Raw genomic sequence first — 11298 nt, 5'->3', positions numbered from 1 at the left:
TTCCATACATTAGTGCTTGGTAATACATTAAATCTGTCAGCTTGTGTTTTGTGAGCACACGTGTGATGATTTCTGCAGGTATGAGGGTCTATCAATCATTATCACGCACATACAAGTGACCCTTCGCCTTTTATTACACTCTTGTTTCCAGCCCCGCGTCGCAGGGATGCAGCCAATCAGGAGGCCGCTTTGAAAGCTGAGGAGATGGGAGGAGAAAAGGCCCAGGAGAGCTCGCCGGAGCGTTTTTTTTCGCCCTGCCTCATCTGTTGCAAAGCTGCAGGAGAGAAGTGGCCAGTCTACGCATCCTGCCGGCCGAAACAGAAGAAACTTTGTGCGAAGTCAAGACAGAAGCAGCGGGGAATGCGTTGAGAGAGGGAAATGCGTCCGCCGAGCTGCTCCTGGGACAGTCTATGGATTACACAGGCTGCGTTTTAAAGTCGCTTTCTCATGCGTAAAAAACAAAAAACCCATCTGATTACCGGACTGTGCCGAACTTTTCCTGCCAAGGAAGTTTGTCTTTTTTTAAGCAGGCTCGTGTAGATTTAGAAGAACTGAGAGTTTTGAAGGTACATTTTCATGCAGATTGAAAACGAACCCAAAGTTCTGACTCTGATTTTTGAGACGCACCAATCCGTCCGCTCGGGGGATTTCTTGGAGACTTGGAGACATGAGACTGTTTGTCATCTGCGCGCTTCTGCTGTTCAAAGTAAGCAACGCTTAATTACTGCTTTACTCACACAGAGGCACCATGTTTCCGCTTCTCAGACGCCTCCATAATGTGCTGCTGTGTTCCTCCACACTCTTTATCACCATAACATCACAAAAGTGGCCATTTTAAACTCAAGCCACCGAGTTCACTTTTACACCATTGTTCCCAGAGGGGATCTGATTTTACACCACAGAGTCATATTTCATTAAGGCTGTGTCACATGGCCCCTGTTGGTGAATATGGTTGTCAGGCTGTAGCTGGTGAGTAACAGTGGAATAAGTGTGGGGGAGACTTCTGATTAAGTCTTCTTTTACAGCCTCTCATGACAAAAGTGGAGTCTTAACTACTTACTTTGCCATAAAACTGTTTTTTTCCCCTCTCAAGCCTGACTTACTGTACACCTACACACACACACACACACACACACACACACTCATGGTTGCAGAACATCCTGGAAATATGTGGAGAAACATCACAGTTTCACCAAGATTATCCCACCTCACGCGTGATAAATGATGTCTTTTATGAACAAATGATAGCTTCAGTGGGGTTTGATAGCATGTTATTACAACAGGATCAGCGTGAAAAGAAGGGAAAGCCTCCACAGTTGCAGACAATAATTTGACACTCATCTCCCTCAAGAAGCCCATGGGGCTTGTAGTCCTGTCTGGACACGCTCGTCTGAGTCAGAAGAACTTGTGTTAGATCAAAGCGTTCAGATAAAGCGTCAGCTCTTAAAAAGATGAGTATCTCTTCCCTATTATGAAGGGTGCAAGATCTCCTTTTGAAATCTGTTAGTGTTTTCTCTCCTGCTTCTGCTTTTAAGGGGCTCTGTGTGTCTTTGGAGGAGAATTGTAATATTAAGAATATTAAAGAGGTAATAATACAAACTCGGACATATTTATTGTTTCCATAACTGAATAAACAAGCTGTTCTCAGAGGAAAATAAGGTCCCCTGAACACTATTTGAAGCTAGAAAGGTGGCAGGGTCCACCACATATAAACAAAGTAAAGTCCTTTAAGGTCAGTTTGTTTATTGAGTTTGTTAAGTTAATAAATACCTTTCTCTTTCGCTCCGTTTTCTTGGACTCATGTTGCCTGTAGTTTACTGTACTCTGCCGTATTTGTTGCAGTTACTGGTGAAAATGTGGCGTAGCTTTCCGTGTTGCTGAGTCTGGATATCCGGAGCAAAGCAATTATCATTATTTTCTCCCAGTTTGTGGTGTGTGTGTGTGTGTGTGTGTGCGTGAGTGAGGTGAGTGGGGGTGGGGGGATGGTTTAGTTTGTTACCACAGTCATCTGAATTTCCATCGTGTAGTTAAGCAGATTTCGTTAGAGGGCAGACCTCAGGATCATTTAGAAACTCGAACCACTTCTCAACGCTTTGGGGAGAGTTGAGAATCTGCAGATTAATAGTTGACGGATCAGTGTGAGCTGTCTCGTTTGATTTAGGATCATAGTTTTGGGGGGAGCTCGACGCTGGAAAAAAGAGAAACCCGCGTCCTTTAATTTGTCCCTGATGCTCCCTGTATACTGATGACAGTAATCAGTGGAGATGGGATGTGCAGCTCCACGGCAACTTTCCCTCAGCTGGGGCTGTCTCTGCTGAAAGACTGGTGTCTGTTGCTGTCACAGCCAGGCTGTGAAGGCTCATGGGTCATTGTCTTCACGGGGAGAGCGAGAGGGAGCATCCTTTTGTGTGTTTATTTTCACGCAGATTAGATTAACTGTGGAAACTCCAGCCAACGAGCTTCAAAAGTGCTCTCACTTCAAAGGGGCACAGAAAATGTTTCATGGCTGAAATGTGTGTGAGTGTGTGTGTGCAAGTGTGTATGTGTGTGTGTGATCCGCGTTGACTGAGTGACTCCGGCAGCCGTGGAGTTGAGAGCCCCATTGAAAGCACTTCTCCTCGGTGGTCCGTCTGTTCTCACTGGGGAATCCCTTCAGATTGCAGCTTCTTACCTAAATGGAAAAAGCAACTGCAGTCCCCGTCCCTTCAGACTTTCTGCCCCCGAGGCTACAGATAAGAGACTGAATGCTCTCTGGTGCATGCACGCTGAATTTAGTCATTGAAAGTATGATATTGTAGGAACACCAGGAAATACAGTAAGATGGTAAAAGGTTTCACCATGATCGATCGTGGCTGACAATTAAATTAATAGATTGAAAGGGGCACTATGTAGTTTTGGAGAAGAAATTCAAACTCTAATTTTTTCCATAACTGAATGAACAAGCTGTTTTCAGAGGAAAATAAGGTCCCCAGAACATTGTTTGAAGCTAGAAAGGTGGCAGGGTCCGCCACGTATAAACAAAGTAAAACAGTATGAAATTGTGTTGTCCTTTAAGGTCAGTTTGTTTATTCACTTTATTCCATCATGAATACAAAGAGAGTTTGTTTATTTAGTTTGTTCAGGCGTAAAAAATCAGTCAATGTAGACCTTTCTCTTCAGAGTCAAGTAAAAGAAAGTCGATTTTATATGGCAATAAATTACAACTAACGATATGATGAACAACTACTGAGGCATAAACACTTTTTTTAATAAGGAGATTACGCTTGGGGCGTAACATAAATACTACCAGGATTACATTTTTAAAATAAAGAATGATATACTAGTCTGTAACTATGCAAACGCGTACACGTGACGTACACTTCACGAGTCTCACACAACTTAATCTTAACACAGTCTTATTGATATTTCTTTTCTCTTGTCTTTATTTGCATGTTTGGCATTGAGGTAATCCAAAAGTAATCAAGTTACATGACTTTAATATTGTGATTGGATTACAATGCTGACAGCATTTTTTTTTACAGGTTATTATTGGAAAACATTTTTAAAGTACCCCTCCCAACCCTGCTAATTTTCTCAAATTATGATTTTAATTTGAAATCACACAGTGTAAACATGAATTCTTTACAGTATTAAGTGTCATAAATATGAATTGTATCCTGCAATATTTTCTCAGACCAATAAACCAATAAGGTGGTATCCATATATAGTCCTATTTCATGCTGTATATACAGTAGATAATGATTTACTCATTCCTCCACTGAGTAGATCACTGTTCCCTCTCGTCTCCAGTGGGCATGGGCTAAATATTTTATTGTACACTGGGCACTAGTGAGTGAAGTGCCAAGCCTTTTGGCAGTTCCTGCTCTGAGCCGAGTCAGCCCTCCAGGAAGACTTACAGGCCAGACTCACACTGTGAAATGGCAGAAATCAAAAAAAAGAAAAAAAGAAAGCACTGTCACCAAATATTTACCAAAGTTGAGAGGTTAGCAGAGGAGCTCCATGCATCACATGGAGGGCCGGCCAGAGTGTTACCAGGAAGCCTTTGTGCTATAAGCTATTACAGTCCAGGCTCGGTCACAGTCTGCCAACTCCAAACATCCTACTGGTTCCTGCATGCTGGATCCTACCACCCCGTTACCCTAATACCTCTGATCTGGGCTCTGCGGCTGGTGCTCAGATATCATCAGGCTCCTCTGTGAGCGCCGCAGTTAAACTGGCTGTTGTTTTTGGAACGAGGCGAGCCCTGATTCAAAGCTGTTCCTCCCGCAGTATCAGCATGGAACATTTCAGTGTTCTGCGACTGGGGGCATGGATTGGTGTGTGTGTGTGTGTGTGTGTGTGTGTGTTTGCAGTGAGCCTTTCAGTGGAGGCTCTACAGGTTCACACACGTCGCATGTGTTTCTTGGCAGACTTCAGAGACAAAGAGAGACATCAGTGGGTTGTTTAGCTGTTACTTTTCTCCTTTGCAGGAGGTTAGTTGTTAGACATCTGTTTAGTCTTGTCAGCCCTCGGGCGGAGGAGGCCAATCACCATTAAATGTGCGCATGTTTAAGATGCCGTCGTTCAGAGCCTGGAGAAGGGGAGTCAGTGAAATACTGACCTTCACAGACACACCTGCAGGGCTTGGCGACTTCAAAGGGCCCCACTCACCCAAACAGACACTTGCATGCTGGGCAGCCTTGGTCAACTGACACCCTTGCCCGGGGCTGGAGCTGTCTCCTTTATATACCTCCCCCGCTTTTTCCGATGTCAAGAAATACACCCACACACAGGCTGTATCCACACGCACTGATACACATTGTCATTCACACCCATTTTGGAGCGAGTGGGAGTGCAGAAGCTCGTTTTACCTCTTCCTTCCTACTTTTCGGAGTGTTTTCCTTCACCCCTTTGTGTCTTATTCTTTCTACCGGTCTAAAGCCATATGATTAAAGCCAGCCCCTCCTGTCAGGCACCAACCCCGCTGCACAAGCCGTCAGGAATGTCCGATCTATCCCTCATGTCATAACTCAAGCTGGGCTCTCCATTACCCACTTGCAGATAAGGACTCAGAGCACTTTAAGGGCGAAAACTGAGGCAGATAGAAAGATAAAAGGGCCATTTTCAGTTCAGCCAGTTCCTCGCTTCTTTAATCACACAGGGGTGGGATGTGTGTGATTTCCTTCCCACATGTGGTGTAATGCAGAAAGCTCTTTGGACAAAGAAAAACCTCATCTTTCGTTTTCTTGACGGTTGATTTGAAACGGCCTTTATGGAAAGTATTTGTTTGGTAATCTTTTTTCCTGTGTCATTTATTTACTGTAGGTCACTCTTGGAGATGCCTGTGCCAGCGGCCAGTTCACTGAATCGGGGCAATGTTGCAGTCTGTGTCCTGCGGGCTATGGAGTGGAGGTTGAGTGTGGGAAAGAGGATACCAAGTGCACACCATGCCCACAGGGTGAGTAATTATAATCTACTGTTACTCCACTGAAGTAGAATACGTTCTACCTGCCTTATCATTAACTCTGTCATCTGCGGAGGAGGCTGGAAGATTTAAAATGCCACTGCATCTCATCTTTGCCACTGATATTTGTGAGAGAAGCTCCAGACTGACACTGATTTTTGATTTCCCAGGAAAATTTTCCTCATCCGAAGACCTCAGCGCTTGTCTCCCCTGTGGCAAGTGCCCACACAGTGTCCCTATGTTGAACTCTTGCTCCGCCACTCAAGACACACAGTGTGAATGCGACAATGGCTACTACTTTTTTAGCATCCACGGCCTGTGTGCGCCTTGCTCCAAATGTAATCATGGCCACGGTGCTATCCGGGATTGTGGCATACAGGGAGACACACTGTGCCAGAGGTGTGGCCCGGGGACATTTTCTGAGGAGCTGAGGACTACCAAACCCTGCCAGACCTGCACCCAGTGCTCTGACAGTGAGGTGGAGATCCGAGCCTGCATGCCGAACTCTGACACGCTCTGCATGGGTGAGTAGTAAGGAAGAGAAAATACGTTGGACTTTTAAAGGTGCAATGTGTACGATATGGCCAGTGAAACAGTGATGACGGCATGTCATATTGTCTTGCAGAGATAGCTAGCCCCGGCCTGTACTGTCTCGTAATACCCCTTTGTACCTGAAGAGGCGATGCTATGCTTCACAAGCTCTCTAAGCATTTTCAGCCTAATAAGTAAAATAAGATCTCAAAATGTCAAGGAAGGAAATATTCTTGTACCTATTTTCCTTATTAAATAGAAAACAAGAGAAAAGTTTCTCTCTTTTATTGAACGAAGACCATCTGAATTGTCATGTTAACTTGTTTTAAAACACACTTAAAATAAAACTCACCAGACATCTCTACACGTGCTGCAGTGTTTGCTCCCGACCCGGCTGTGTTTGCTGTGAGGTTGTTGAGCCCGGTTCTGTTGCCCATGGCGTAAACACCAACTCTCCCTGGTGCCAGTCCAGGCAGACTGTGGCAGCTCACAGGGCCACAAGCTGCATGGCTAACTGAGCTATCTAGCCAGCGGCAGCTAGTAGCTACAGCCCATTACACCTTTGAAGGACAAGTCTAGGGATATTCTTGTATTTGTCTTATTGTTATCAAAGCCCAGAAAATAACAACTATAAATTAGGAACATTGTCGAACTGTCGTGCTGCAGAAATGCCCTGACCTACAAATCTTGTTCTCTGGATGTAAGAAAACATGTTTGTTTGGTACAGACCCCAACAAATGTCACATCGTCATGATTTACGTAGTTTTTTCAGTGAAAATGAAAATGTTTTTTTTCCTACCACATCCTTCGGCCAGCCTTTTTATATTAAAGCTCTAACACAGGGAAAGGCAGCAACAGTAAAAGATGAAAGAACGAGCTTAAGGCGGGAGGTCAGGCAGTGGGAGGGTCCCTGAGACTACAGCGACATGTGGTCAACACCTGCATCCACACCTCATCTGAACACTCTGTAACACTCTGAGCTGGGAAACATGAGTAGTGAAAAAAGAGCCCACTGAAGTGCTGTAATCCAATTGGTGTAAGTTTGACAGGTCTTCAGGTTAACTGCCCACAAGAACCTTAAAGGCCAAGAGAGGTTGCTGACCCTGACAACAAGTCTGCTTGCTCCCAAATGACTTCATTCTCTCTCCAGGAGTAAGGTCATCTGTACATACTCTGGTTCCATGTGTCATGACCCGTTGACCCCAGAGAGGTCAGCGTAGTACCTTGTAGTGTTTGATCCTAAAATAGGCAGACCACAGGAGGGAGAACATGGCTGGAAACAGGGGCAATGAGAGGTTTTCAAACCCCAGGGGAGCTGGATGACTGAGGGTATCATTACATCAGGCGTGCAGGCTTCTGTGGAGTGATTTCTTTATGCAGCCCAAATGTGTTTCTGATGTACGTATGTGCAGAAGCGTCGATACTGCCCCTGAAACATCCCTCCCCCTCTCATTCTCAATAGATAAGCAGCTGCACATTTTATCTCGTCCCGCTGTGGATGGACCTGGAGGTGTTGAGGAGGTGACGAAGGCAGACGAGTCCAGTCCTCCCCCCGGAACGAAGTTTACCCCACAGGATGAGGGTGGCAACAACAATATTCTGGTCTACGTGTCAGTTCTGGCTGCCGTGGTGCTGGGTCTGCTTCTTTATGTGGCTTATAAGTGGTGAGTTTTCACTCGGGATGCGTCCTAGTCCTTAAATGGATGTAATAATGATTATAACATTTGCCCTGGGATGAAAAATAGCTTAGTGTGGGTAGCTTAACTGACATTGTTTTCCTCTGCTGTGCTCAGCTGGCGATCATGTAAACAGAAGAGGGCTCTGTCGAAAGCCCGTGCGGCTGAGTTGGGAACATCTCCAGAGGGAGAAAAGCTCCAAAGCGACAGCGGTGTTTTTCTGGACTCTCACAGCCTTCAGGACAACCAGCCCAGCAAAGGTGTGGTAGACAAAGACTCTTTGTAACTAAATGAAAGTTTCAGAAGCTTGAAGATATCTCTTCAACACAATACAAGTGCATAGACGTCATGATGTAAACTGTTTTTGGTAGAAATAGCGAAACAGTGAGCTAATTTTGTCCGTGTCTTTTAAAGGTACCAAGAGGGACAGCAAGCAGGACAATCGCCTGTACGTCAACCTACCCCCCCACAGACAGGAAGAAGTGGAGCGCCTCCTGCAGGAAGGAGGGGGCCGGGGGTGGAGGCAGCTGGGCGCAGCACTGGGCTATGAGCCCGAACAGCTGGACCTGTTTGGGCGTGGAGAGGCCCCCGCTCACACGCTCCTCTCTAACTGGGCCCAGAAAGAAGGCTCCACTCTGGGACTGCTGTGTTCTGCACTGGCTCGCATCGAGAGGCCCGACGTGGTGACAGCTCTTAACTGCCCCGCGCAGGGTGTCTCTGTGGTCTGACGGCAACTTAAACACACGTATGACACTAAAAGACTCAAGTGAAGAACTCTGATTTGAATGACAAGGGAGGCACTCTGATATCAACACCTCTGTCACTGTCGGAGGCTGCCACTGATGGTTCTGATTGATTTGTTGGACACTTCAGTTTTTACTAAGAGAACAAATTATTCTTATAAGATTTTATGTCACCATTTGATTTTACATGGATCAAGCTGCATGAAAGTCTCCTGCGATGTGTCTGTTATTGCGACAGAACGACTCACCAGGTACCAGCGGAAACTAACAGACTCACCTTACAGTATGTCACAACCTCTCACTGCCACTTCTGAGGGAACGTTTTTCAATTCTTGCAAAGCTTCAGTGCTTTGCTCAGTGGACACTTGCGGAAACCTGGTCAGATTGGATTAGACCTAAAATGACTTCCAACATACCAATAGGTACATTTACAATGTTGTTTACATGCACACAAATCCTGGCTAGGGTGAGTATTTGATTAGTGGCAGGAGACAGAATTATGTGTTTACACGTGTTGCACAAGTGTGATTATCCTAAAACCACTGTTTACATGTTATTTGGACAGTAATCAGATTTATCCCAAACCCCCTCTATAAAGCGTCAGCCTTCCACTTACTATTGTAAACAAATATGGACGGCTTAGATCATCAAGTTTGTAGTCTGGCTAGCCTTGTTTTATGATTCGCAGCTTCCGCAACCGCTTTGGTATGGCAGTTGATTTTTGCCAAAAGGAGACGGTTTCTTCCAACAACACTGCTGTTTCCAACATGAAGCGACTTTCCCGAAAAAGAAAACTCCATCCAATAATTTTCAAAGACAAATGATCAGAAATCGAGAGTTAAATCTCGCCAATGATGCTTGCTTGCTATTTTCTTTCTAAGAACACTCAATCTAATGTGAAGATTGGATCTGCTCACTAGATTGTTTTTAAAATGAGTTGTTTTGTTCTGTTGTCCCCCCCCCCCCAATCTTCTTTTCCTGCTGCAGTCACTAAGTAGCCTTGGTATTTATTTACACTGAGGATATATTATGCACCAGTGATGTTTCATATCTTATCAGAAGACACAAAAATGAAGCATTCTGCGAAATATAAAAACACCTTTTCTTAGCTCTTCCTAATAATCATCTATGATTGTAAATACCTTAAATATTGCTTTGTTTTAATGAGATCATGGCTTGAAGTGAGATCATTTATGAACTGTGAAGTATGAAGAAACACAGCTCCATTTTTGTCATCTCGATTTCTCATATTAGACACAGAAAAAAAAAATATCCATAGACACTTTTACCATCAACACTCGTGTCCCAATTTGCCATCTTGCCTTTGTATTTATTTCATCACCCTTTTCAAGTCTATACCTAAATAAAATCTATGAGAACCATGGGCATCTGCGGTGTGCTAGTGACACATACTGTATGTGATGGCCTGTGATGGTTTGATATTTTTTTAACGCCAGCCATGTATGGCTTTGTGTATATATTTCCAAATGGTATGCCTTAATGTGTTTTTGTAAGAGTTTTATTCATTTAATAAATAACTTTGATAAGTCAGCGCTCTTTTATTGTAACAGGACTCTAAATCTGCATCATAAGTACATCGTCATACATATCTTAATACTCACTAAGATCACTATTTTGAAACTCGAAGCCCACCTTCAGGTACAGAGGTTTCTTGTTGGGTACGTTCCAGGAGTTGTTCAATCAATATATGTATATATAACATAATTTAATAACACCAAGTGCCTGAAACTGATGAGCTGAGACAGCTAAAGGATTGAAATGGACAGCTAGGTTAACAATAATAGCTAGCTGATGATAGCTAATGGTGAGATAGCTAAAAGTAATGGATAAACCGTTAACAGTTAAGTTAATAGTTACCTTAAAGTAATGGTTGAAGTTAGTTTCAACTAATGTATGGCAAAGTTGCTATCTAAAAGTAAGGCTAATGGCTAAATAAATAAGAAAATAAGTTAAAATAATAACCTCAGAGTTAACTAAACATATAGGAAGAATGGTGAAATAAGTTAGCAAAAGTAGCCCAGTTAAATAGTTGGCTTATACTAATGGATTGTGACTCACATTAATGGATAAATGTGATATATAAAGGTAATGCTAATGGCTAACAGTTAAAATAGTTACTTTGAAAAGGTAGCAAAAAGTAGGCTAATGAGTTAGCTGTGAACTAATGGGCGGTAAACTAACTCATACTTGGATAAATTGGATTAATAGCTTAAGATGTTAGTTAAAAGTACTGAATGGTGTAAAAAGTAGTGCATAGCTAGATAGCTGAATTAGCTAAATGGAATGAATGGCATAATAATTTTAAAATATAGGTAAAACATTCAACATGCCTCAGTAGTTTGATGCATATTTTCAGGTGTCATACTTGCCATACACCCTAAACAATTAGCAACTTAGCATGAAATCTGGCATTGCTTATGTAATTTGGATGCTATACGCCTTTGTATTGTATTGTATGTATATATTATACATAACCAGTTTATATTTCACCTGATGAATTTTTTTTCCTCAAACATGGAAAAAGTAGACCTGTCTGTCACTTACAGTAAAATATAAAACCCACTTGACGGATTACATAGTGAGGAAGTTTGGACATATTTGGAATATGCTATGCCTTATCAAGGGATTTAGTGTATAAGAACATTTCCTATCCAAAACCCTGAGGGAAATCAGTTAAGAGGTATTTAATAATTTGAGGGTGAAATGAAAATAATACCTCCATCCAAAATATTCTGGAGCAAAGTTTCCTCTTTCTCTCTGAGGCACAATCTCCTGCTCCCCCTCTGCTCCGCACTGAACTCAAATCTGTTAATGATCTCTTTGCATTCAGTTCTAAGTGGGAGCAGGCATCTTGCATGGCCTAGGGCAGTGTTACATGCCGTCA

The 11298-nt window shown here is 43.2% G+C and overlaps 1 protein-coding gene across 1 annotated transcript; it reads left to right on the top strand.

The window, feature by feature from the left end:
- The first annotated feature begins 264 nt into the window (after positions 1 to 264).
- Positions 265 to 9944, top strand: nradd (neurotrophin receptor associated death domain). Its single transcript, XM_084357413.1, has 6 exons — positions 265 to 706; positions 5305 to 5437; positions 5614 to 5967; positions 7437 to 7638; positions 7768 to 7910; positions 8065 to 9944. Exons 1-6 carry the CDS (start codon positions 668 to 670, stop codon positions 8376 to 8378), a joined length of 1185 nt encoding a protein of 394 aa, XP_084213539.1. The 5' UTR covers positions 265 to 667; the 3' UTR covers positions 8379 to 9944.
- Positions 9945 to 11298: the final 1354 nt, after the last annotated feature.

Source organism: Pagrus pagrus (assembly GCF_965226575.1).
Source record: "Pagrus pagrus genome assembly, chromosome: 7".
Classification (NCBI taxonomy): Eukaryota; Metazoa; Chordata; class Actinopteri; order Spariformes; family Sparidae; genus Pagrus; species Pagrus pagrus.
This window is presented reverse-complemented; position numbering and strand designations above follow the sequence as displayed.